Source organism: Haematobia irritans, chromosome 2 (genome assembly GCF_050003625.1).
Source record: "Haematobia irritans isolate KBUSLIRL chromosome 2, ASM5000362v1, whole genome shotgun sequence".
Lineage (NCBI taxonomy): Eukaryota > Metazoa > Arthropoda > Insecta > Diptera > Muscidae > Haematobia > Haematobia irritans.
In genome coordinates, this window is record NC_134398.1 from 77,463,974 (window position 1) to 77,491,682 (window position 27,709).

Here is a 27,709-nt window from a genome sequence, read left to right on the forward strand (position 1 = left end):
TAGGGTGGAATACGCATATGGAAGAGTTAAAAAAAAAGTGTCACCTGCTATTGGCATGCTGCATAAATTTCGTAATGTTTTTTAATGTGAAGACAAAACTTTTACTCTATAATTTTTGATTCAAAGCCATTTCAATTATTTGGCAATAATATATGCCGACAAATCATTTAAGATCATTGCAAAGGACACAGAATAAGGCACTCAAAATTGTCTTTAATCTACCGGTATTATACCCTACATCGCAGTTACACAGCAATATTGCTAAAACAATTTTACCTGTGTATGGCGTATACAAATTTCAATTATTGACATACATGTTCAAAGCTATTAATAATATCGGACTGGGATCAATACAATTTTTCATAAATCAAACTGCATTCAATAGTAGAAATAATCGAATAATCGAGCTTAGTGGATGTGTAGCATTTAACCAAATTCCCAATAATTTGAAGAATATACCAAGAATTTCTACATTTAAAAGAGAAATAAAATCATTTTTATTACGTGATATTGAAATGCATCTGATATAATAGTGTTCATATAAATTAAACTAAATTATTTTGATATTTTAACGTAAAACCATTTTTAATTGTTAATGAATTTGTTATAAAAAAAGTAAATATTCATAACACGTCTATAGGTACTGATAGGGTTAGCTCCTATAAAGCCATTAGGGCGCTGGGGCAATATAGAATTTATGAATTGTAACAAATTGAAGTAAATAAAAAATATTAAAAAAAAATTAGTTCAGTTTTCAGTTAATTTAGTTCAGTTTCGGTAGTTCATTCTTCCTATAAAACAGTTTACTTTTCGTCGGTGTAGAGGATGCTGATGAAGAATGTGGTATTTCCGAAACGGCCGTCCGTCCAACCATTTTGCATACTATTCCTCTGTTGGTTACGCTACTCTTGTAGTTTAGTCAATATATTGTTTTAAGCTGAAATCAAAACAACAAAATTAACACATATTACTGAAATTTCCATCTGTTTCCATCGTGTAATACCAAAGTTCTACATAAACGTGTACCCCACCACTTAAAGTTAGGTTAGGTTAGGTTAAAGTGGCAGCCCGATTAATTTTCAGGCTCACTTAGACTATTCAGTCCATTGTGATACCACATTTAACTAAAAGTACCTATTACATATGGGCACTTCTAGTCTTAACCACTGAACCTTCTCTATTATTTACTTTTGTGGAACCAACCAGATTGCTCCAAAAACATTAACAAACTGCTTAAGTTAACGTTTTCCAGGTCAGCCAGTAATCTAAAGCTATATGCTCCTGAAATTCGCTTACGCCTTACACAAAAAGCAGGACACTCACACAAGAGGTGTTTAATTGATTCCTTTTCCTCCACATCTTGACAGCTTATACAATAGTCATTATACTTCACACCTATAGTTTTCGCAAATTCGCCTATCAGGCAGCGACCCGTTATAGCAGATATCAGGAGTGCTATCTGACGCCTTGAGAACACTAGCATATCTAGTGTGCGGTTTAAGTTTAAATGGGGCCATATTTGCTTGGTGTCGTTACAACCCTTGCAATTTTCCCATCGAATATTGGCCATCATAACAGCCTCCTCACGCAGTAAGAGCTTGCAGGTGGCCAGAGGCATACCAACAGATTCTAGTTCTGGAATATGTAAGGTAGTTCCTAGCCTTGCTAACTCATCTGCTTCGCAGTTCCCCGGTATGTTCCTATGGCCAGGCACCCATATTAGGTGAATATTGTACTGCTCCGCCATCTCGTTGAGAGATTTGCGGCAGTCTATGGCCGTTTTCGAGTTAAGGAACACAGAGTCCAAGGATTTTATTGCAGGTTGACTGTCTGAGTATATATTAATGCCAATATTTTTTGGAACATTACTTCTCAGCCAATTCACCACCTCTCTTATTGCCAATATTTCAGCCTGAAAAACACTACAGTGATTAGGTAATCTTTTCGCTATTCGAATTTCCAGATCTTTAGAATATACTCCGAACCCCACTTGTCCATTCAATTTGGAGCCATCAGTATAGAAATCTATATATCTTTTATTCCCCGGGGTCTGTGTACACCACGCCTCACTGTTGGGAATTAGAGTTTCAAACTTTTTGTCGAAAAGTGGTTTTGCCAGGGTGTAATCCACTACATTAGGCACATCTGGCATTACTTTGAGGACCGAACTATGACCGTACATTTTTTCCGACCACAGCGATAGCTCGCGCAACCGCACAGCCGTTGTTGCAGCTGACTGTTTGGCCAAAATGTCTAAAGACAATAGATGTAGCATGACATTAAGGGAGTCTGTTCCTGTCTTACTAAATGCGCCTGAGATACATAAGCTCGCCATACGCTGAGCTTTATCTAAACAAGTCGGTTTCTGAAGTGCCGGCCACCAGACTACAACACCATATAGCATTATAGGTCTAACTACTGCCGTGTATAGCCAATGCACAATTTTTGGTCTTAGTCCCCACTTTTTCCCTATTGCCTTTTTGCACGAGTACAAAGCTACCGTGGCTTTCCTCGCCCTCTCTTCAATATTAAGCCTAAAATTCAGCTTCCTATCCAAAATAACGCCAAGATATTTTGCACACTCACCAAAGGGAATTTCAGTACCCCTAAGGAAATGCGCCTAACCGTGGGAGTTTTGCGATCTTTGCGGAACATGACTAGTTCTGTCTTTGCTGGATTTACACCAAGACCATTATCTTTCGCCCATTTCTCAGTCATCCGGAGAGCTCTCTGTATAATATCTCTGATTGTGGATGGGAATTTTCCCCTGACTGCTAGCGCCACATCATCTGCGTATGCCACCACTTTTATCCTTTCTTTTTCTAGGTAAACCAGAAGGTTGTTTATAGCAACATTCCAAAGAAGAGGTGATAGAACTCCTCCTTGGGGAGTGCCTCTGTTCACATACCTTTGTATGTTTGCTTGCCCTAGTGTGGCTGAAATACGTCTCTTTATTAGAAGTTCGTCTAACAGCCTTAGGGCCAGTTTCTCAATGTCTTGTTATTATTTATCGTGTCGATAAAACAGCTGATCCCATACAAAAAATTTACTAACCGGAGGTCTATCCACCGGTTAAAATTAATCGGAGGATGAGAAACTGGCCATAAGTATACCTGGATCAACATTCAGAGTTGTCAGTCCATTTAATATCGAGCTCGGATGGACATTATTGAACGCCCCTTCGATGTCTACAAACGCCACGATTGTGTATTCTTTGACAGATAGTGAGCTTTCAATAAAGCTGACTAGTCCATGCAATGCGGTCTCAGTAGACCTGCCCTTCGAGTATGCATGCTGTCGTTTCGAGAGCATACTTGAATCCACGCTAGTTCTAAGATACATATCTATCATCCTCTCCAGGGTCTTAAGTAGGAATGAGGATAAGCTGATTGGTCGGAAATCCTTCGCACTCGTGTGAGAGGCTTTTCCTGCTTTAGGTATGAAGACTACTTTTGTTTCCCTCCACTTTTCTGGAATATATGCTAAGTTTACACATCGTTTATATATCACCGTCAACCAGGGGATAATTCTTTCAGCCACTGCCTGCAACTCCGCCGGAGTAATTCCATCAGGTCCGGGGGATTTGAATGGTCCAAAGCTATTTAAAGCCCATTTTATTCTAGATTCCGACACAATTTCCTCGATAGGAACTGATCGCTGAGCCTCTGTTACACCGCCGGAACATGGTTCAACCGTCTGATTTACAGGGAAGTGTGTGTCCAAAAGTACCTCCAACGTCTCCTCACTGGACGTTGTCCAATTTCCCTCCGATGTTTTAATGAAACCTGGAGCGGTGTTAGTGGATGCTAGTACCTTCCGTAGTCTGGGAGCCTCTGACGTATTCTCAATACTGCTACAGTAATCATCCCAAGAGTTTTGTTGAGACCTTCTCAGTTCTCGTTTATATTCTCTCAGATTCATCTTGTAAGTGTCCCAATCCCCCGGAGCTCTTGTGGACTTTGCTTTGTTAAAGAGCTTCCTGCAGGATTTCCTCATATGACTTAACTCCGTAGTCCACCATGGGGGCCGATTTTTTCCTCTTGGCTTTCCTCTAGGGCAAGCAGCTTTCAGTGAAATGTTGAAGGCCTTAGTAATCCGCTCCACTACGTGTTCGATATCTTGCACAGTGCTCATATTTGTCTCCGGCATTTCCGGTATCATCAAATTGAAATATTCCCTATACCTATTCCAATCAGCTTTCCTAACATTTGGCCGAAATATGGCCTTTAAGTACGAACAGTCAATCTGAAACTGATGTAGCGATGATCTGAGAAGCTATGTTCCCTCAAAACTTGCCACTCAGATATCTTATCATTCAGTTCCGGAGAGGTCAACGTGACGTCCAAAACCTCTTGTCTGTTCCTGGTGACGAAGGTTGGTGCATCTCCCTTATTGCAAACTACCAGGTTAGTACGCAAAATAAACTCTATTAGCGACTCTCCCCTTGCATTAGTATCACTACTTCCCCAAATACTATGATGTGCATTTGCATCGCATTCCATAATGAGTTTTGTCTTTGTTTTTAGTGACTCCTCAACTAAGGTCTTAACGGCACAGGGTGGCATTTCCCTATCATGTCCCATGTAGACCGAAGATACCCAATATTTGCATGTGGATATCTCTAGACTGGCTACGACAGTGTCTGCATTGCTCAATGAAGGAAGCAGAAACAAGTTTAGTTCGTTTTTAGCAATTATACATGCCCGATTTATATCGTTACCGGTATTATGCAAAAGCTTGAAACCCGGAGTGCTTAATTCACAGATCTTGTTCTTATATATGTATGGTTCTTGAATAAGAACTATATCTATGTCTCCTTTCATCAGGAGAATTTTTAAGGCAGCACAAGCGGCTTACAATGGTGAAGATTTATCTGGAGGAACCGTAGAACCATCCAAATTTTCAACCACCGTCACATGAGCCGCTTCAATAGAGTCATCAAGGGCTTCCTCTTCACAGATCTCGGTGACTCTCGCAACAATCCGCGGTTCAGCTTTGGTGAGGCTTGAGCCTGTAGAAACTTCCAGCATATGATTTTCGCCATAGTCTGCAGGTTTTATGTCTCCTTCGGCTTCGCTAGGAGATTTTTTCACTGCTGACTCTACCGGAGGCTTGTCCGTTTCGGAAACCTTTGGCTGATCGCCTTTGTATACCTTCATATGGATATCATGAAAGCCATAACTTACGCGTCCTTGGGTCTGGGCTAGATGTGGCAGCGACTCTATGTTTAATATAAACACAGCATGTCGTCTTGGTCCATCCACCTCATCCAAACGACCAACCTTCCAATCGGCGGTTGGAAGATCTGGGTTACATTCTTTTAGTCTCTCTAGTATTGACTCAGGATCAGGAGGGTTTGCCGGTATCCATGGATGTGCTCTAAGTTTAGCCGGTATGTCTTTTTTATCGACTAACTCCAAAGCGGCTCCTTCCCAAATTTCACCAATTAGCATCAATGCAGCTTTAAAGCAATCCATAGACCTCTGGTCTGCAAAAGCTATTAACTTATATCGTCCTTGATACCATCCAGCATCTTGCCGTCGAGGACTTGGTCCGGGAAACTTTTTTGCACCTCTGAGTAGACACCAGACATCGCGTTCTCAATTTCCCCCCATTTTGCCTTGGAATCATACCGTCCAATGCTACTTTATTAATAATAGCCATCACAAGGCTGTCTTTTGCAACTGAGGCAAACGATCTTTGATCCCGTTTAGAGGATGGCAGCTCATCCGGTGATCGTTCCCTTTTTCCAGCTTCAAGAATTCCTTGAGCCCATTTTAAGGAATCGCTTTGCTTAGCCGACAACGTGCTTGGGTCGACTGATCCTAATTTCTTTAGGATAAACAAAGCATTTCTTCGTTCCTTGAATCTCTTTCGAGAGGGATTGCCTCCTTTTGATGTCGTCACCTTAGAAGAGGTTCGACTTGCCAAAGTGTCACCGCCAGTCGACCCGTCTACAGGTCGACTAATTGGGCCTGACTCTTGGTCGCTGCCCAAATTTATAACTTCAGTCGTTACCCGTCCACTGGGCCCTGAAGTTAGCAACCCAGTGGATGACTTTGAATTTCGCTGCATGGTGGTTTATTATTTCCACCACACGTGAAATTCGTAATAAGTACTTATTACGATGAAATACTCCGCTATTAGAAAACACGTCCGTTCAGTACGACGGTTGACACAAGATTTCGAAGGATTTCCACTTAAAGTTCCAAATTTATACTCGACATGTAGTACAACAATGTCATGTTTCAAATAAACATCGTCTTTAAAGCAATTCTTTAAGTTGACCTCAATTCAACAAAATGTTCCTGTATGAAAACATACTCATGTTTATACCCTAAACAACATACAATCATAAACAAATGAGGAATGGCGTGCACGTTTCAAAACGATCCGTTAATGAAACTGAATCAACACACATGTGGTGTCACATCAAACCATTTACCACATTAGTTTAATACTCGAACCAAACGCGTATACGACAGGTATTGACATAGCATTAAAATGCAAATAAAAAGAAATTAAGAGCACGAATGAAAATTACATTTTTCTTTTAAAAAATAAAAACGAAAAACAACTAAAAGATTACAAACATGTATTAAACTAATCTGGTAAATGCAACATTTGGTATGACGCAAGCCAATCTCCCATCTTCTTCAAATCTATAATCTTTGGTTCTGATCTGCAAACATGATATGTTTGCCAAAAATATTTATCTATATATTTGAATTTTGCACAAAAATGAGCTAAAAAAACATAAAAACCCTTTTTTATTTGAGTACCGGAGCACAAATGAAGCTCGGCATTTCTTAATGAAATGAGCCCAAGTGCCAATGAAATAGCAACCCTTGTCAAAAACTCTTTTTGAATTTCGTATACATATACTTTCCTAGGGAAACAATTGGAAATAAAAATATTGATAACATCAACATAAAATGCTGTTCTATTAGAAAAATATGTAAAATCCCGAAACAAAATTGACAGTTATAGCTGTGAATATTTATACCCTAAACCACATAGTGATCAGGGTAGAATAACTTTGATTTCGATGAAATTTGTTACAGAGTACTTTGACACAAGAACGAAGGTTATTGAATTTGGAAACAATCGGATGAAATTTCCTCTTTGTATACCCTAAACCACGTAGTGGTCAGGGTATAATAACTTTGATCTGCCATAAAATAGGGCAACCAGAAATATTGATTTTAGAACCCATTAAGTATATACCGATATAGTCTTGGTATATACTTTATGGGTCCGTGTATTTGGTGTTCGCAGGATTCCGGTCGCATTTATTAACCGATTTCATTGAAATTTGGTACATAGTGTTTTTTTACACAAGGTTAGGTTAGGATTCTATGGTAGGCTCGATAACAAGGGACTTCCTTTTTATAGCCTAGTCCGAACGGCGTTCCACATTACAGTGAAACCACTTAGAAAAGCTTTGAAAAAAAATGTCATCAGTAGAGCTGCAAAACTATCAATATTCGCACCATTCGATATTTTCGATAGTTTCAATAAAAACAATCGATAGTATCGATACTATCGGATTTTGTGCAATAACTAATTATTTCCAATTTGAAATCTTTTTCATTAAACAAAAGTATGTTTCTTGTGCGATTGAAACCCACATTTTATTGAGTTTAGATTATTCAAAACGAATAATGGTAATTATTGAGATTCATTGAGAACATGTTGGCATTATTTGATTTCAAACAAGACCTTTTTTTAACGATGGATTCAGTTTTGCTGAACATCCGTCCAGACTCCGTGGATGCTGGAATGTAAAAAAAAATGTAAAGTCCAAGGTTTTTCACCGACATCCTGATGAAAATCAATGCAAAATTTATCACAATGGACAGAATATTATATGTGAGCCTGAAATAAATCGGGCTGCCACTTTAATCTAACATTCTAAATTTGAGTTTTTTAATTGATGTTAACTTGGGCTTCCCGGTGTTTATTGTATGGAAAAGATCTATTTGCTACAAAATAAGAGGAGAGGCATTTCATTTAATACAAAGCCGTCAACTACAGGAAAAAAGAATCTATTTTTAAACTAATAAATCTTTAGACATTAAAATAAAGCAGAATTGTTCATTTTTTGTTAATTTTTACCTACATTAGTACATAGCATCGCCGGCATTTTTTAGTGATCTGGGATTCTTCAATAGTATCGCTATCGGAAAATAAATATCGATAGTACCTTAAAAATAAAACTATCCATACTATTGATAGTTTTGCAGCTCTAGTCATCAGCATTACTGAGTTGGGATAATCCACCGCTGAAAAACTTGTTGGTGTTTGGTCCAAACTGGGTTCGAACCCACGACCCTGTGTATGCAAAGCGGGCATGCTAACCATTGCACCACGGTGGCTTTTGACACAAGGACGAGCGCTATTGAATTTGAAAATCGGATCAAATGTAGATATAGCTCCCATATATGTATGTATCGCCCGATTTCGACAAATGGGGTCACATTGCGCTTCTTTTCTAACCAATTGTCGTCAAATTTAGCACAAGATAATAAAATTCACCATTCTTTAAGTGTGCAAAATTTCATCGAAATTGGTTCAGATTTAGATATATATGTCTCGCCCGATTTTCCTAAAATTGACCATAAAACCCTTATTTATGAACCGATCTTAATCAAAGTTGGCTAGATCTAGTCTTCTATAGTACTAGGTTAGGTTAAATATAGTACTAACTGTATGTGCAAAATTTTATCAAAATCGGTTCAGAGTTTGATATAGATTCCGTATATATGCATCGCACGATCCAAAAAAAACATTTTGCTCTTGAAACATATTTGGGTGGATCATGTTCCTCCTTTGCGTGTTTCGAAATTTATGCAGGCATATCAAAAACGTCTGAGTGCAACACATTTAAAAAAATAAAAAACTTAAAAAATGTATGCCAAATACATGCAAAGAAAAAAACGTTTGGAAACGTTTTTGTTTTGTTAGTGTTTTTTTAAATTCGTCGATAATTTTTAACTCTTATCACCTAAAAAAATTTGTCACAAAATTTTTATATTTGCGATAAAAAAATAATTGTTGATCCAAAAACACAGTCCATTTCGTTTATATCAATCACTGTTCTTTTCTGACTTTAAGTCTTTAATAAGACACATTTTGAAGTTTCATAGTAAAAATTTAATATAGTAGTATATAATGTCGAACATATTTCGAATATGTGTAAAAAACCCTTTTGGTGGTTGGTCGAAGCAGAGATTGAACCCACGACCCTTGTTATACAAAGCGGGCATGCTAACCATTGCTCCGCGGTGGTCTACCAAATGTATGTTTCTGTTAAATAAAGTTTCTTTAATCGACTCGTGGGCGCGAAAACTATGTTATATAAATATACTATTTGCGGTGCGTATGCGTTGATGGCTATAGCGATAATTGTTTGTTGATGACTATAACAACGTAACCCAGTAAATTGGGTGTTGGCTTACCAATTGTATGGTCCGCGGTTCGATTCTCCGTCCAGTCAAAACGTAAAATTTTTAACATTTATAAAATTGAATTATTTCTTCTACATTGTTTGTATTACAGAAAAAGGTACTAAAAACATGAAAAACTCGTAAAATATAAATATTTTTTTTTTTGAGTTAGTCTTTATGAAATTGTTTTTACATCCAGTAAAAGAATAAACGTTTGTCCCAAAAACTATATACTTTTCTTCCAAAAAAATCCTTAATGCAAAAAGCAAATGGGGAACGATATTTGTTTGTCTAAAATTTCGTTTGTGAGGAAAGAATTATTTTTTTACGTGTAGTGTAACAGTTTACGACAGACCATATCTGGTATCAACACACTAATTATTTCCAGTAAAAGAATAAACGTTTGTCCCAAAAACTATATACTTTTCTTCCAAAAAAATCCTTAATGCAAAAAGCAAATGGGGAACGATATTTGTTTGTCTAAAATTTCGTTTGTGAGGAAAGAATTATTTTTTTGCGTGTAGTGCAACAGTTTACGACAGACCATATCTGGTATCAACACACTAATTATTTTCGACCAATATTTTTAATTGGAACAATCTTCAGCTTCGTTTAAAAATTAATTTTGAATATTCTGTTTAGAGCTTGATTGAAATAATTATTATTTTATTAAAATTTTTATTATATATTTAATTGGGATTTTTGTTTATTTAAAATCGATAAAATTCAGTAAATTGTATCAATAATATTTTTGAATTGAACACTTTTTCAGATTCAATATTTTAGCTATATTTTTCGTAAATATATAATAGCATTATTTGTATTATCATTTACAGCTGCCTTCAGACGGATGTCTTGCTATATTACCCAAGATGATCGCTTGCAGCCACTTTTAACCGTTAATGAAAATATGCACATTGCAGCAGATCTTAAGCTTGGTCCATATGTTTCCTATGAGGAAAAGGAAGCAAGGGTGAGACATTTAAAGATTATTACCTAAATTTACTTCAACAACTTACCAGAAAAATTTCGTCTCATTTAGCCTCTTGTAAAATTAGCTAATTTTTGTAATTTTTTTGTTCTACGTTTCAAAAGGTTTTATCATACATTCAGTAACTAAATTAATATTCAACGAGTCAAAATTGAGTTACAATTTAAGAAATGTTTCAGGAGATGTTTGATGCAAACCAAAGTGCGCTAAGTCTAAAAAGTGAATTTTACAGGAAACAAGTTCAAAGTTTTAGTGTTGGATTTTCTAAAAAACCGTATAAGATAGTAATTGCCTATTTTCGGTCTTAAAATCATATTTATTACAGATTTTTGTAATATGTGCGAACTTCAACTAGTGACAATAGAACATGGCTAAAAATGACTGAGACCACTTTAGACCGAACAAAGTTTTTTGCCCTTTTTGGATTGGACATTTTTCAAACTTTAGTCACAGGCTAAGTTCAATATTAACCATAACTTTTGATAGAAGTGTCCAATAAATTTGAAATTTTGACAGGATGTAATTCACATCAATCCGAATAGAAAACAACGAACTCCGTCAAAACGTGATAAGTCGACTTAGCGTACTCTGGAATGAGGGCATCGAAATGTACATTAAAAATCTCATTTCAAAAGTTAACGATCTCGTTCAACTAAAGAGACAGCTGTTTGTGGCTTTTCAGTTGAAAAAGCGGGTAAATAAAAATGGCCGATACATGTATTTTTGGCAACATAATAGTTGATTTTCCTAGAAGGTTGTGACTTTTCTCTGAGCAAACAATACTCCATTCTTTATTTGATTTCACAAAATTTATTGATACACCATTAAAAAAAGATTTCAACATTCAACAGATCGAAGATATTTTATTGATGCTGGGTCTCTATGACCACGACCAGACAATGACAAAACGTTTATCAGGTGGTCAAAAGAAGCGGCTATCTATAGCGATGGAATTAATCAACAATCCCACTGTGATGTTTTTGGATGAACCAACGACGTAAGTACATAAATTTGAGAAGGAATATGATCACCTAAAACATGATTCAAGAGCATAATATTACGTTCTCGCCGGAAACATTGTTGCAACAATACTATTGTCTTGGAAATTATGTATCTAACTCGGCAAGCATATGTTTGGCGAGAATAATGTTCCCCGTCCAAAAATGGCGTTATGCTCTTGAAACATGTTTGAGGTGATTATATTCCTTCTCTGCGCGTGTTTCGCCATCGAAACCGTCGGTATTTTTACGATCACTTTTCTTAACTAATGTATTTTAAAGAAAATCGTTAGACATTCCCATTGACTTTACAATTCTTTTTTTCACTTGTAAATAATTTCTATTTTCACTAGTGAAACACTAATTTAATAGGTTAAGGTTGGGAACGAGATTGATTTAATTGAATTTTTTATTTGAGTATTATTGAACCATTGTTAGAAAACCAACGAGAAAATTTGTTAATTTTCCTAAATAATTTGTATTTTTAATAACCATTATTACAAATAAGTTGTTAGGAAGACTTACCATCAGAACACACAAAAAATAACTCCAAATAAATATTAACAACTTTATTTGTATGTAGAATCTGCTGATGCTCAACAAATTTGTCTATTGCACTGTTAGAAAAATATGTTCCGATATAAACAAAATGTGTTTCGGACACAATTTTTAAACACTATATATTTAAGTGCAAAAAGGTAATGTTCCTAAACTGGCATTAAATGTTTGGGACACATATGTTAATATGTTAGAACATATTATGTTCAGGACATGAATGTTTCATAAAATTAATATGTGTGATTGTAAACATATATAAATTTACAAATTTCGAGTAAACATATATATGTTGTTATATTTTATTCAGCGAGCGACAGAGACAGAGAGAGAGTATTGAGAAAGATCCCGGGAGGGTTGACGAAATATATCAACATAACACAGCGAGAGAATCAAAAGCAATTTGTTGAAACTGTTTGTATGTTGTTTCGGAAAACTGTTTTACGTTTTCATTTGTTTAGGCTATGCACTTGGCATGTTAATAAGGCTTCGTCAAAAATTGGATATGCTTAACTCTAAATATTATTTAATTTGAACATTAAATTGCGTATTCGAAGTAAAGAGAATAGACATTCGGAAGCAGGAGAATAGACATTTAAAAAAAAACAGCATGTGTTTTTGCTTTGAGAGCAGGAATTTAAGTATGTGTGGTAGAGGTGTGTGACCCGAAATTGTCGTGACTCACGAACATTTTCGTGATTCGTGCGTGAGTCGTGAGTCACGCTCATGACAACAGCGTGAGTGTGCGTGAGCGTGATTAACAAACCAAAATGTCGTGCGTCAGCGTGAGTCACGAAAATAATATCTTCGTGAGTGTGCGTGAGTAAAGAATTAAGAGTTTAATAACACTCTCGATTTTGCTCATGTTTTCAGACACTTCGGTAAGGTAAATTAATCATAAAATTATTCGTGAGTCACGACGTTTTCGTGCGTGAGTGTGCGTGAGTACAAATTTTCTTTTCGTGAGTGTGCGTGAGCGTGAGTCCTACCAAAAAATATCGTGTGTGAGTATGATTTTTCAGTCGTGAGTGTACATGAGCGTGAGTAAACTATTATTCCTCTAATGTGTGGACATGTGTTTTGTTTATCATTTTGGCATTATGGGCACAATTTTTTTTTGTTGGTTCACACAAAAAAATAACTGCAAATAAATATTAACAACTTTATTTGTATATAATATCTGCTAATGCTCAACAAATTTGACTATTGAATATGACGCATTTGTTTTTGAAATGTGTTTGTAGATGCTTGACAGAGGAAATAATGGAAATATTCTGAATTTTCAACAAATTGTTTTGTTGCGAAAATAGTTTACTGCTATCGATATGAAAACAAAAACAAAAGACTGGTTAAGCGCACATCGCTGGGAACATGTACGAAAGCTAAAAGATGTATGCGAAGAATACCGTTAGAACAAAATGAGTATGAGCACATGCACGTGTATGATAGCAAGCAAAGAGCTCATTCATCAGAGAATACAGAAAATCATTTATAAATGTCTGTGAAAAATTTATATTTTTCAATTTGGTAGTTTCTTAAATGTGTTTGTTGTATGAGATAATTAATAAAACCATATTAATATCGGGATTAGAGTTATTGCAATTCTAATTAACTAGAATATATATCACTGGGCAAAAAGTTGTCAAAATGCGGACTACTCAATTTTAAAATCGTCATACATTTACAAAACTGAGTATAGGATTTTCGACACAAAAATGTTACATATTCCCCGTCCAAAAATAGCATTTTGGTCATATTCCTTCTCTGTGTGTACTTAACAAAATATCTCCAAAATTGTTCCGGCAATTTTGTCAATTTCAATTTAATTTTTTGTCAATACGCCAATAAATTTGTTACAGGTCATTGATAGACTCCAACAAACCACATACAATTTTTTTCGTTCAAATTCAAAAATATTTGTTGAGGATTAAACGTAACGTCCAACAATTAATATTTTGTACAGTTGGATGCTCAACAAATCACTTACAAATTATGTTATTGAGAACACAAATTATTTGTTGCCTTCTGATGGTAACGATTGCTAACAACTTTTTTGTAATAATGGTTATTAAAAGTACAAATTAGTTTGTTGCAGGAAAATTAACAAATTTTGTTATTGGTTTTCCAACAAAAGTTATTGGTTCTCTAACTTTTTTTTATCTGTGAAGACAACAAATATTTTGTGTTCTCAACATCCTAATTTGTATGTAATTCGTTGAGCACCAAACTTTAGAAGATATTTGTTGTTGAACGTTACGTTTAACCCTCAACAAATATTTTGGAATTTTAACGTCTATTAAGATCTATAACAAATTTATTGGTGTATTGACAAAAAAAGTTTGTTATTAGGCAACAAATATTTGCGTTTGCTGATGGACAACGATTGTATTTTCATTATTTTTAAATATTTTTTTTTTTACGATTAAACCTTACATAATCCCCTTTGAGGTGAGTACTATGTTCGGTTTTTGATCAAAACACAAAATTATAAGTGCAAAAATATATATGACAATGATTGTACTTTTATCAAATCTTGTAAAAGATCCATGGCATTGATCTAGCTATGTCCGTCTGTCTGTGAACACATTTTTGTAATCAAAGTCTAGGTCGCAATTTTAATCCAATCAGCTTTAAATTTGGCGCAAGTTTGTATTTTGGGTCAGAATAGAATCCTATTCATTTTGGAAAAAATCGGTTCAGTTTTCGATATAGCTCACATATATATCATTCGCCCGATATCTACCAATATGGCCCCAGAAGCCAGAATTTCAGCCTGATTGACTTTAAATTTTGCACAAGGAGTGCAATTGATAGTGTCGTAAAATGTGCCAAATTTGGTTGAAATCGGTTCAGATTTAGTTACAGTTCCCATATATATCTGTCGTCCGATATGGACTTATATGGCCCCAGAAGCCAGAGTTTTGTCCCATTTTGCTTTAAATTTTTGCAAAGGGAGTAGAATTAATATTATAGCTATGCATGCCAAATTTGGTGGAAATCGGTTCCGATGTAGATATAGGTCCCATATATATCTTTCGCATGATATGGACTTCTATGAGTTTTCAGAGTTTTGCCCTAATTTGCTTCAAATTTTGCACAGAGAGTAGAATTGATATTGAACTTATACATGCCAAACCGGTTCAGATTTATATAAAGCTCACATATATATCTTTCCTCGATTTTGACCCATGTGGCCACAGAGGTTAATGTTGTAATCAGATTTACTTGAACTATGCTATGCAACTATGCGTACATTTTCAACATTTTCCTGTAAAATCGCCACTGCTAAGTCGACAACTTGTAAGAGTGACTTAAATTGTTCTAACCTTTTTATACATAGACCGATAAGTTGCCGACTTAAATTCTAAAACAACAGTTTTTTTTAGAATTCTAACAAATTTTGTCCATATCGAGTCAGATTTAAATGTACACTGTTAGAAAAATATGTTTTTCATATGTTCCGATATAAACAAAATGTGTTTCGGGCACAATTTTAAAACACAATATACTTAAGTGCAAACATGTAATGTTCCTAAACTAACAATAAATGTTTGGGACATCTATGTTAATATGTTAGAATATATTATGTTTGGGGCATGAATGTTTCATAAAAATCATATGTGTGAATGCAAACATATATAAATTTACAATTTTCGACTAAACATACATATGTTGCGATATTTTATTCAAAGCGACAGAGAGAGAGAGACAGAGAGAGAGTATAGAGAAAGAAATAGAGATGGAAACCGGGAGAGTTGACGAAAGATATCAACATAACCCAGCGAAAGAATCAAAAGAGAACAATTTCTGTGAAACCGCTTGTATGTTGTTTCGGAAAACTGTTTTATGATAAGGCCAAAAATTTGATATGCTTAATTTTAATATGCTTAGACATTTGGAACCAAGAGAACAGACATTTGAAAAACAAACAGCATATGTTTTCGCCTTGAGAGCAGCGTTTTATGTATGTGTGGACATGTGTTTTGTTTATGATTTTGGCATTATGGGTACAATTTTTTTCTTGGTTCGTTAAAAGAAATCAGGGGTCTTCATAAAAATAACGAAAGGGCACTATACTCTTTTTAGAGTTGGGGCAGTAAATTGGAATAAGGAGGAAATAGTGAAAAATTACACAGTAAAATGTATAAAACAAAGTTTAGTTCCTCTTTATTAATATGTAGTCCACGAGGAGTTGACGGACACCTTCAAATATAAAAGTGGGCATTAAGTTCGAGTTTTGCAGCGAAAAGCATTTTAGAGCGATGGTGTTAAATGCTAGTAAAAAACTGTTCACGCCTAAATAAATTTATGTTTATATTATAAAATTATTTATGTATGTTTATACTCGACTCCACGTTCTTCTTTTGTTAGAGTTTTTGTATTTCTTCCAAATTTTAAAGTTTTGTACCAAAAACAGTTTTTTGTTACAAAATTGTTATTTTTGCAATAAAAAAAAATAATATTTTATCCAAAAATCAGTCAATTTTGTTTATATCAATCACTGTTACTGACTATAAATCTTTAATAACCCACATTTCGAAGTTTCATTATAAAAATTTAATATATTATAAATATAAATGTGTAAGTTAAAAAAAAGTGTTCGGTCGGAGCAGGGATTGAACCCACGACCCTTTGCATGCAAGGCAGACATGCTAACCACTGCCCCACGTGGCAAACAAATTCATGTTTCTGTTAAATAATGTTCTGTTTGCATGAGCTCGTGGGCGCTGCAAACTATGCTATATACATGAAACTTGTAACGATAATTATCTAATGGTGACTATAACAGCTACGTAGCCCAGTGGATAGTGTGTTGGCTTACAAACTGTATGGTCCTCGATTCGATTCTCCTTGCAGGCGAAAGGTAAAATTTAAAAAATTTATAAAAGTGAATAATTTCTTCAACATTATTTGTATTACAGACACAGGTGCCAAGAAATAAAATATTTCGTGGAAGTGAAAATTACGAGTATGTTAGGCAATGAGCACAATCGTCTTTGGAAAAAATTCTTCCAAGCATATAATATTTTTGGGCTCAAAATGCTTCCAAACATATAATATGTTCACATAAAACAAACATATTAATGTTTCGGCAGTATCCAATAATATATGTGCTTCCTGCAAAATATGTTTGGAACATATGTTAAAGAAGCGATTTTTTTGAGGGTGTATGTATAGGGGAATAAAAACCTTTATACATTTGACGGATTTGATATAGTATCGAAAATGTCGACCTACAAAGAATTTGAGAATATCAGATGAAAATACCCCCTTTCAAGTCTTAGATCTTTATGGACATTTTTACATTCATACACGGACGAAACAGACTGTTTTACATATGTTTGGGTATAAACATTATATGTTTGGAAATCAAATTTTTAAACACAATATTTTTGAGTGCAAACATATAATGTTCATAAACTAGCATAATATGTTTGGGACATATATGTTAAAACATATTATGTTTGGGACATAAACTGTTTGTACATATAATATGCTTGGATGCAAACATTTATTAATTTAGAAATAGCCCATAAACATATATGTGTTTACAAAGAAAGACAAAGTGTATGCTGGAAGTAAAATAATGAAAGTAACCAATTGGCGCATTACAAATATATATACACAAAGAAAATTTCATTAAATATAGGAAAAATACTATGTGTGAATATAAACAAGTATACATTTATTAGGAGTAAACATACATATGTTGTGATATAAGACTTCGCCAAAAATTGTATATACTTAAGTAAAATATTAAAATGAGTATTCGGAGAGAAAATTCATTCGGAACCAAGATAAAATATATTTGAAAAAAAGAGCATGAGTTTTGTTTATCATTTTCGCATTACGGGCACAATTTTTTTGTTTCGTCAAAACAAATCGGAACGTAGGACGAGTAAGTCAAAATATTCAAACAAAGGTAATTAAAGGGATCTTCATAAAAACTAACGAAAGGGCACTATACACTGAACAAAAAGCATGACCGGTTCCAAAGATTATGTCTCCACTTTAACAATTTTGGTATTGATTCCGAACCAAAGAAGCGGAGAATACACAATTCTCTTTTAAATGGGGTTTTGTGTACTTGACTCTACGAAGCACATTTCAATTTTTCGCTTTTTCAGCTTTTTTTCATATGCTATAAAATGTCCGTTAAAAACAAGACTTCCAGTAGAAATGATGCTATGTTTCAAGTAAAAAATGTCTTTAAAATAAAGTGTTGAAAAATATATCCTATTTTTTAATGATTTTTGCCTTGTAGTCAAGATGCAAAAATGCAACAAATTTAAAGACAGTTTCATTAATTTTAAAGAATTTTTCTGAATTATTAAAGTCAAGTTGACCTTAGTCCAAAAATTTGTTCTTTCATGTTATGATACCCATTTTTAAGTCAAATCACTTAATTATAACGACAACACGACTTCATTGAAAGTATCGACCTTTGAACATGGAAAAAAACTTTATATTAGAGAAATGCGTCTTCTAAGCTAAGCAAAAGTTGTATTCTTATTTCAAGGACATGAACTCTTTGGCCTCACGACAATATTTTTCAGTGCACTCTTTTTAGAGTTGTGAAAGTAAAATGAAAACAGGGGGAAACAGTAAAAAATTAAACAGTAAGATCTATAAAAACAAAGATTAGTTCCTCTTTATTAATGAGTAGCCCAAGAGGAGTTGACGGATTTTTTCGAAAATAAAAGCGGGCATTGAGTTCGAGTTTTGACGCTAAAATTATTTCTCATTTTAGAGGCAAAACCAGAATAACATTACAACTTTTTCCGGTAAATTGTATTATAAAATGGTGGGGAAAGATCCAAAGCAACAAAAGTTTTTTTTTCTTTAAAAGAAATTATTAAAGAAAAGTAAAAGGGTAAACATGGTAATTTTAACGCGATAATGCCAATTTATACCGGCCTTAAGAATTAAATTAAGTACAAAATTATTCGTTAATAAAACTTCATATTTATTTGTATTTCTAAACTAATGGTGTTACATGCTAGCAAACAATTGTTCACACCAAAATAAATTTATGTGCTGTTGTAAAATTACTGTTTAGAATTTAAATATAATGTGCTTTTGAATGATTATCGTTAACCTTAGCATTCGATGGAAAAATATTTATAAATACTCGACTTCACGTTCTTCTTTTGTAAGAGTTTTTGAATTTCTTCGAAAATTTTAAACTTGTATACAAAAACCTTTATTTGTTACACAATTTTTATTTTTGCAATAAAAAAATAATATTTGATATGAACTCAGTCCATTTCGTTTATATCAAGCATTTTTCTTTTCTGACTTTGTCTTTTATAAAACACACTTTACAATTTCGTAGTAAAAATTTAATATAATAGTATGTAATGCTGAACACCTTTTCGGGAACTTTCGAACGTATCGGGAATATATGTTAAAATATATATATATAAAAAATGGTGTTGGTCGAAGCAGGGATCGAACCCAGGACCCCTGTCACGCAAGGCGGACGACCAACCACTGCTCCACGCTGCCAACAAATGTATGTTTAACAATGTTATGTTGTTAAACAATGTTATGTTTGCATCGGCTCGTGGGCGCCGCAAGCTATGCTATATAAATATAACTTATAACGATAATTATCTCTTGATGACCATAACAGCTACGTAGGCCAGTGGTTAGTGTGCTGGCTTACAAACTGTGTGGTCCGCTGTTCGAATCCCCGTCCGGCAAAAGGTAAAATTAAATAAAAAATTATAAAATTTAATAATTTCTTCTACAATGTTTGTATTACAGATAAAGGTGCTAAGAACTAAAAAACTCATTAAAGTGAAAAAAATGTGAGGCAATATACAATTAGGCAGAAAAAAAATTTTGAGCACAATATTCTTTGAGAGAAAATTCTTCTCAGCATATAATATTTTTGGGTCCAAAATGCCTCCAAACATATTATATGTTCACATAATAACATATAGCTTTTTGGAAGACAACATTTTTGAATTTGGATGGAAAAATACAAAATGTTTGGAACTTAGACTACCCAAACATATTATATTGTTTAGACCTATATGCTTTCAAACATATTATATATTGGAAGAAATCAAACATATAAATGTTTGGGCAATACCCAAAAAGGTATATGCTTGAAGCAAAATATGTACTCGAATGCGCACAAGTTACTATATATCCTTTAGTGGTTGTTATAATATAACTTGATATGACAAAATAGCAAGTGTTATTTCATTCATATATGAATATTACGGCGCTATGAATTTGGGATCGAGTTTCATTTATTTTGTGGGTTTCTGCAGCATAATGAAAAAACCCTAAATCCAAATGAAAATGGGCCATAAAATTTATTTGGGACCAGTTTTCATTTGATATGGGACCCATTTTCAACTGTTGAGCTTAAGAAATGTTTGAATTTTAAAGCTTTAAAGCTTACTTAAAATGGTTTTGAAGCAAAATAATCAGAGTTTGGTCGGGTTTTATTATGATAAATGCACACTGTTAGAAAAATATGTTTTTCATATGTTCCGATATAAACAAAATGTGTTTCGGGCACAATTTTAAAACACAATATATTTAAGTGCAAACATGTAATGTTCCTAAACTAACACTAAATGTTTGGGACATCTATGTTAATATGTTAGAATATATTATGTTTGGGGCATGAATGTTTCATAAAAATCATATGTGTGAATGCAAACATATATAAATTTACAAATTTCGACTAAAAATACATATGTTGTGATATTTTATTCAAAGCGACAGAGAGAGTATAAAGAAAGAAATAGAGATGGAAACCGGGAGAGTTGACGAAATCAACATAATCACATAACACAGCGAAAGAATCAAAAGAGAACAATTTCTGTGAAACTGCTTGTATGTTGTTTCGCAAAAACTGTTTTATGATAAGGTCATAAATATTATTTAATTTGAATAAAGAGAATAGACATTCGGAACAAAGAGAATAGACTTTTGAAAAACAAACAGCATATTTTTTCGCCTTGAGAGCAGCATTTTATGTATGTGTGGACATGTGTTTTGTTTACCATTTTGGCATTATGGGCACAATTTTTTTCTTGGTTCGTTAAAAGAAATCAGGGGTCTTCATAAAAATAACGAAAGGGCACTATACTCTTTTTAGAGTTGGGACAGTAAAATGAAATAAGGAGGAAATAGTGAAAAATGACTCAGTAAAATGTATAAAACAAAGTTTAGTTCCTCTTTATTAATAAGTAGTCCACGAGGAGTTGACGGGCATTAAGTTCGAGTTTTGAAGCAAAAACAATTTAAAAAGTTTATTTTCTTTAAAATGAATTATTAAAGAAAAATAAAAAGCATTTTAGAGCGATGGTGTTAAATACTAGTAAAAAACTGTTCACGCCTAAATAAGTTTATGTTTATATTATAAAATTATTTATGTATGTTTATACTCGACTCCACGTTCTTCTTTTGTTAGAGTTTTTTAATTCCTTCCAAATTTTAAAGTTTTGTACCAAAAACAGTTTTTTGTTACAAAGTTGTTATTTTTGCAATAAAAAAAATAATATTTTATCCAAAAATCTGTCAATTTCGTTTATATCAAGCACTGTTACTGACTATAAATCTTTAATAACGCACATTTCGAAGTTTCATTATAAAAATTTAATATAGTATAGATATAAATGTGTAAATTAAAAAAAAATGTTCGGTCGGAGCAGGGATTGAACCCACGACCCTTTGCATGCAAGGCAGACATGCTAACCACTGCTCCACGTGGCAAACAAATGTATGTTTCTCTTAAATAATGTTATGTTTGCATGAGCTCGTGGGCGCTGCAAACTATGCTATATAAATGTAACTTATAACAATAATTATCTACTGGTGACTATAACAGCTACGTAGCCCAGTGGATAGTGTGTTGGCTTACAAATTGTATGGTTCTCGGTTCGATTCTCCGTGCAGGCAAAAGGTAAAATTTAAAAAATTTATAAAATTGAATAATTTCTTCAACATTATTTGTATTACAGAAAAAGGTGCCAAGAACTAAAATATTTCGTAGAAGTGAAAATTACGAGTATGTTAGGCAATGAGCACAATCTTCTTTGGGGAAAATTCTTCCAAGTATATAATATTTTTGGGCTCGAAATGCTTCCAAACATATAATATGTTCACATAAAACAAACATATTAATGTTTCGGCAGTATCCAATAATATATGTGCTTCCTGCAAAATATGTTTGGAACATATGTTAGAGAAGCGATTTTTTCTGAGGGTGTAGCATTAAGTGTTTGCAAGGTAAAAAAATCTATATTGGGACTATTGACCTGGCAAACAACGCAGCTTTTGTTACTTTCGTTGGGCATTATCTGTACTTCATCAACACTTTTCTCCGCACTCGGCTCTGATTCCGTATCTGTTTTTCCAAGTTCGCATTTTCGGAAAGAGTTGTTTCGAGTATGGTGTCACTTACACTTAAGTCAAAGACAATTCTTTCAATAAATTTTATTACAGTAATTTTCGTATTATCAAGGAGACGTGTATCATCCATAATAATTGCTTCTTTGCTACAATCGCGCAATTGTTTGCAAAATATATTTTGCTTTCATTTCTTCCCACTAACAAAAGCCCAGTATATCCAGCTGAGAAAATAAGGCTTCGCAAGGATTGTAATTTTAATTGAAAAATTTTAATAGAAATATGTGGTCGACATTTAAAAGGTATTTATTTGCAGAAAACAATATTAAAACAATAGACTATTAAAAAAATCGCGCGATTGTTTAATAGAGAAATACGAATTTAGTAAATCTTTATGCTTAATTTGTGTACAATGTTTTCCCATTTTTTTGTTAATTTATCTAACGAACGCAAAAAATTGTTGGAGTAAAGGAAACTTTCTCCAAACATAATAATTCCATGAACTAAAACAAAGTTAAATTGACTTTAGTGAAATAGAGAGTTCAACTGTAACGATAAAATAAAATCGATTAGAATACGCGACAGAGCAGAGCAACTTTCAACGACTTACTTCTTTTACAACTTTTTACGACTCAATCATCTTTTCTCCTGGACATCAAAGGTTGGCGTTAGAGAGACTGGCACCAGGTTGCCGGCTAATTTATGTCATTTGAAGAGGAACCCTTTAGATTTGAGACAGGCAAAATTGTTAATCGCTTCTTCCAATTCTATGCTTTTTAGCACATCACATTCTATGCACCCTCAAAAAAAAATCGCTTCTTTAACATATGTTCCAAACATATTTTGCAGGAAGCACATATATTATTGGATACTGCCGAAACATTAATATGCTTGTTTTATGTGAACATATTATATGTTTGGAAGCGTTTTGAGCCCAAAAATATTATATGCTTGGAAGAATTTTTCCCAAAGACGATTGTGCTCATTCCCTAACATACTCGTTATTTTCACTTCCACGAAATATTTTAATCCTTGGCACCTTTTTCTGTAATACAAGTAATGTTGAAGAAATTATTCACTTTTATAAATTTTTTAAATTTTACCTTTCGCCTGCACGGAGAATCGAACCGAGGACCATACAGTTTGTACGCCAACACACTATCAACTGGGCTACGTAGCTGTTATGGTCACCAGCAGATAATTATCGTTATAAGTTACATTTATATAGCATAGTTTGCAGCGCCCACGAGCCCATGCAAACATAACATTATTTAACAGAAACATACATTTGTTTGCCACGTGGAGCAGTGGTTAGCATGTCTGCCTTGAATGCAAAGGGTCGTGGGTTCAATCCCTGCTCCGACCGAACACTTTTTTTTTTTTTTTAATTTACACATTTATATTTATACTATATAAAATTTTTATAATGAAACTTCGAAATGTGGGTTATTAAAGATTTATAGTCATTAACAGTGCTTGATATAAACGAAATTGACTGATGTTTGGATAAAATATTATTTTTTATTGCAAAAATAACAATTTTGTAACAAAAAACTGTTTTTGGTACAAAACTTTAAAATTTGGAAGGAATTCAAAAACTCTAACAAAAGAAGAACGTGGAGTCTAGTAGTAACATACATAAATAATTTTATAATATAAACATAAATTTATTTAGGCGTGAACAGTTTTTTACTAGCATTTAACACCATCGCTCTAAAATGTATTTTATTTTTCTTTAATAATTCATTTTAAAGAAAATAAACTTTTTAAATTGTTTTAGCTGCAAAACTCTAACTTAATGCCCGCTTTTATATTTGAAGGTGTCGGTCAACTCCTCGTGGACTACTTATTAATAAAGAGGAACTAAACTTTGTTTTTATACATTTTACTGTGTAATTTTTCACTATTTCCTCCTTATTTCATTTTACTGTCCCAACTCTAAAAAGAGTATAGTGTCCTTTCGTTATTTTTATGAAGACTCCTGATTTCTTTTAACGAACCAAGAAAAAAATTGTGCCCATAATGCCAAAATGATAAACAAAACACATGTCTACACATACATAAAATGCTGCTCTCAAGGCGAAAACATATGCTGTTTGTGTTTCAAATGTCTATTCTTTTGGTTCCGAATGTCCATTCTCTTTATTCAAATTAAATAATATTTAGACTTAAGCATATAATTTTTGGCCTTATCATAAAAGAGTTTTCCGAAACAACATACAAGCGGTTTCACAGAAATTGTTCTCTTTTGATTCTTTCGCTGTGTTATGTTGATATCTTTTGTCAACTCTCCCGGTTTCCATCTCTATTTCTTTCTCTATACTCTCTCTCTCTCTCTCTCTCTGTCGCTTTGAATAAAATATCACAACATATGTATATTTAGTCGAAATTTGTAAATTTATATATGTTTGCATTCACACATATGATTTTTATGAAACATTCATGCCCCAAACATAATATATTCTAACATATTAACATAGATGTCCCAAACATTTAGTGTTAGTTTAGGAACATTACATGTTTGCACTTAAATATATTGTGTTTTAAAATTGTGCCCGAAACACATTTTGTTTATATCGGAACATATGAAAAACATATTTTTCTAAGAGTGTAGGAAGTGAAGGTGTCAGCTTTTCTCAATTACTCAGGGTACACTGGGAAATTGGTTTATCACTGCACTTTTCATTGCATATTCATAGTTAGTCACGAAAATATCCGGTTCCATTTCTTATTTTATTCTTCTTTTTCATTGGGATAAAAGAGACTGATAACGTCTTTAAACGATAGCATTTTCTATTCATTTTTTGATCATTCAGTAGTTCATAGCGCCGAATATTACAAATTGAATTCTTTTTACAGGGGACTTGACAGCAGTTCATGTACCAAAGTGTTGGAACTATGCAAAATGCTTGCCCAACAAGGACGAACTATCATTTGCACAATACATCAGCCGACAGCAAAACTTTTCCAAATATTTGACCAAGTCTACGTTTTGGCAGCTGGAAATTGTGTATATCAAGGAAGTACTGAGAAGCTGGTGCCCTTTTTGCAAGCAGTAGATTTACCATGTCCAATGTATCACAATCCCGCCGATTATAGTAAGTAACAATTTAAGACTTTACTGATTTATTCGACTGAAATATATTTCAATCATTTTCACTCTACCAACAGTAATTGAATTAGCTTGTGGTGAATATGGTCAAGATAAAGTAGATATTCTAAAATCTGCTGCGGAAAATGGCAACAGCTTAACGTGGTTCAATAATCCTGACAGTATATTAAGAGGGCCTGAGTTAATGCGTAAATATCCCGTACCAAAGAAAATCCATAAACGTTCCTTAGAAGATACCAGCTACATGAACCAACTATCAGTTCTAATGCACAGAGGATACCTCAAAGCTAAGCGAGATACAACCCTGACGCATCTGCGCATTGGTGTTAATGTGTTCGTGGCCATTATATTAGGTGCCGTATATGCTAATTCGGGAAAAGAGGGTTCTCGTGTGATAGATAACTATAATTTATTATTTGCAATTTTAATTCACCATTCCATGACAACAATGATGTTAACAGTTTTAACATGTGAGTACAATTCTTATTAATTTACATACAGATCAGACAATGAAAAAGAGTACTCATAAGGGGAGTATATCTGAGTACTTACTTATTATACTCGTATGTACATATCTCTTACACTGTTAGAAAAATATGTTTTTCATATGTTTCGATATAAACAAAATGTGTTTCGGGCACAATTTTTAAACACAATATATTTAAGTGCAAACATGTAATGTTCTCAAACTAACACTAAATGTTTGGAACACATATGTTAATATGTTAGAATATATTATGTTTGGGGCATGCATGTTTCATAAAAATTATATGTGTGAATGTAAACATATATAAATTTACAAATTTCGATTAAACATATATATGTTGTGATATTTTATTCAGAGAGCGAAAGAGAGAGAGAGAGAGAGAGAGAGAGTATAGAGAAAGAAATAGAGATAAAAACCGGGAGGGTTGACGAAAGATATCAAATTAACACAGCGAGAGAATCGAAAGAGAGCAATTTCTGTGAAACCGCTTATATGTTGTTTCGGAAACTGCTTTATGATAAGGCCAAAAATTTTATACGCTTAAGTCTAAATATTATTTCATTTAAGTCTAAATATTATTTAATTTGTGTATATTATAAAATTATTTATGTATGTTTATACTCGACCCCACGTTCTTCCTTTGTTAGAGTTTTTGAATTCCTTCCAAAATATCAAACTTTTATACCAAAACCAGTTTTTTATTACAAAATTGTTATTTTTGCAATAAAAAAATAATATTTTATCCAAAAGCTCAGTCCATTTCGTTTATATCAAGCACTGTTTCTGACTGTAAATCTTTAATAACCCACATTTCGAAGTTTCATTATAAAAATTTAATATAGTATAAATATAAATGCGTAAATTAAAAAAAAAAACAATTGGTGTTTGGTCGGAGCAGGGATTGAACCCACGACCCTTTGCATGTACGGCAGACATGCTAACCACTGCTCCACGTTGCCAACACATGTATGTTTCTGTTAAATAATGTTATGTTTGCATGGGCTCGTGGGCGCTGCAAACTATGCTATATAAATGTAACTTATAACGATAATTGTCTTCTGGTGACTATAACAGCTACGTAGCTCAGTGGTAGTGTGTTGGCTTACAAACTGTATGGTCCTCGGTTCGATTCTCCGTCCAGGCGAAAGGTAAAATTTAAAAAAATTATAAAATTGAATAATTTCTTCAACATTATTTGTATTACAGAAAAAGGTGCCAAGAACTAAAAAATTTCGTGGAAGTGAAAATTATGTTAGGGAATGAGCACAATCTTCTTTGTGGAAAATTCTTCCAAGCATATAATATTTTTGGCTCAAAATGCTTCCAAAAATAGAATATGTTCACATAAAACAAACATATTAATGTTTCGGCAGTATCCAATAATATATGTGCTTCCTGCAAAATATGTTTGGAACATATGTTAGAGAGGCGATTTTTTTTGAGGGTGTATATATATGATTTCCTCATGCTTCTGAAAACGCTGAATTCATACAAAGTAGAAGCGCATTCTAGTGCGACATTTCTTAATAAATTCATCAATGGATTCCTCGCAGAAGTAAGCGCTGATTGACTGTGACTTCCCTTACAAAGTTGCTGAAAATTCAGCAGGGTTTTGGCTGGGTTGCTATTATACTCCCTTCGACATAGGTATTTTGGGTAGATATAAATCGATCGATATAAATCGATCGGTTTGCGTTCTCTATTACGATAGATCCAACAGTTTTGTTGTGTGTCAAACAA

At 33.7% G+C, this 27,709-nt stretch overlaps 1 protein-coding gene across 4 annotated transcripts in view; it reads left to right on the forward strand.

The window, feature by feature from the left end:
* LOC142225572 (ATP-binding cassette sub-family G member 4) overlaps positions 1–27,709 on the forward strand; it is a 196,468-nt gene that overhangs the window by 148,922 nt on the left and 19,837 nt on the right. For all 4 annotated transcript variants that reach the window (XM_075295354.1, XM_075295358.1, XM_075295355.1 and 1 more), the window contains exons 4-7: positions 10,286–10,422; positions 11,292–11,437; positions 25,230–25,468; positions 25,542–25,952. In XM_075295354.1, coding sequence (XP_075151469.1) covers positions 10,286–10,422; positions 11,292–11,437; positions 25,230–25,468; positions 25,542–25,952 — 933 coding nt within the window. The remainder of the gene's footprint in view (positions 1–10,285; positions 10,423–11,291; positions 11,438–25,229; positions 25,469–25,541; positions 25,953–27,709) is intronic.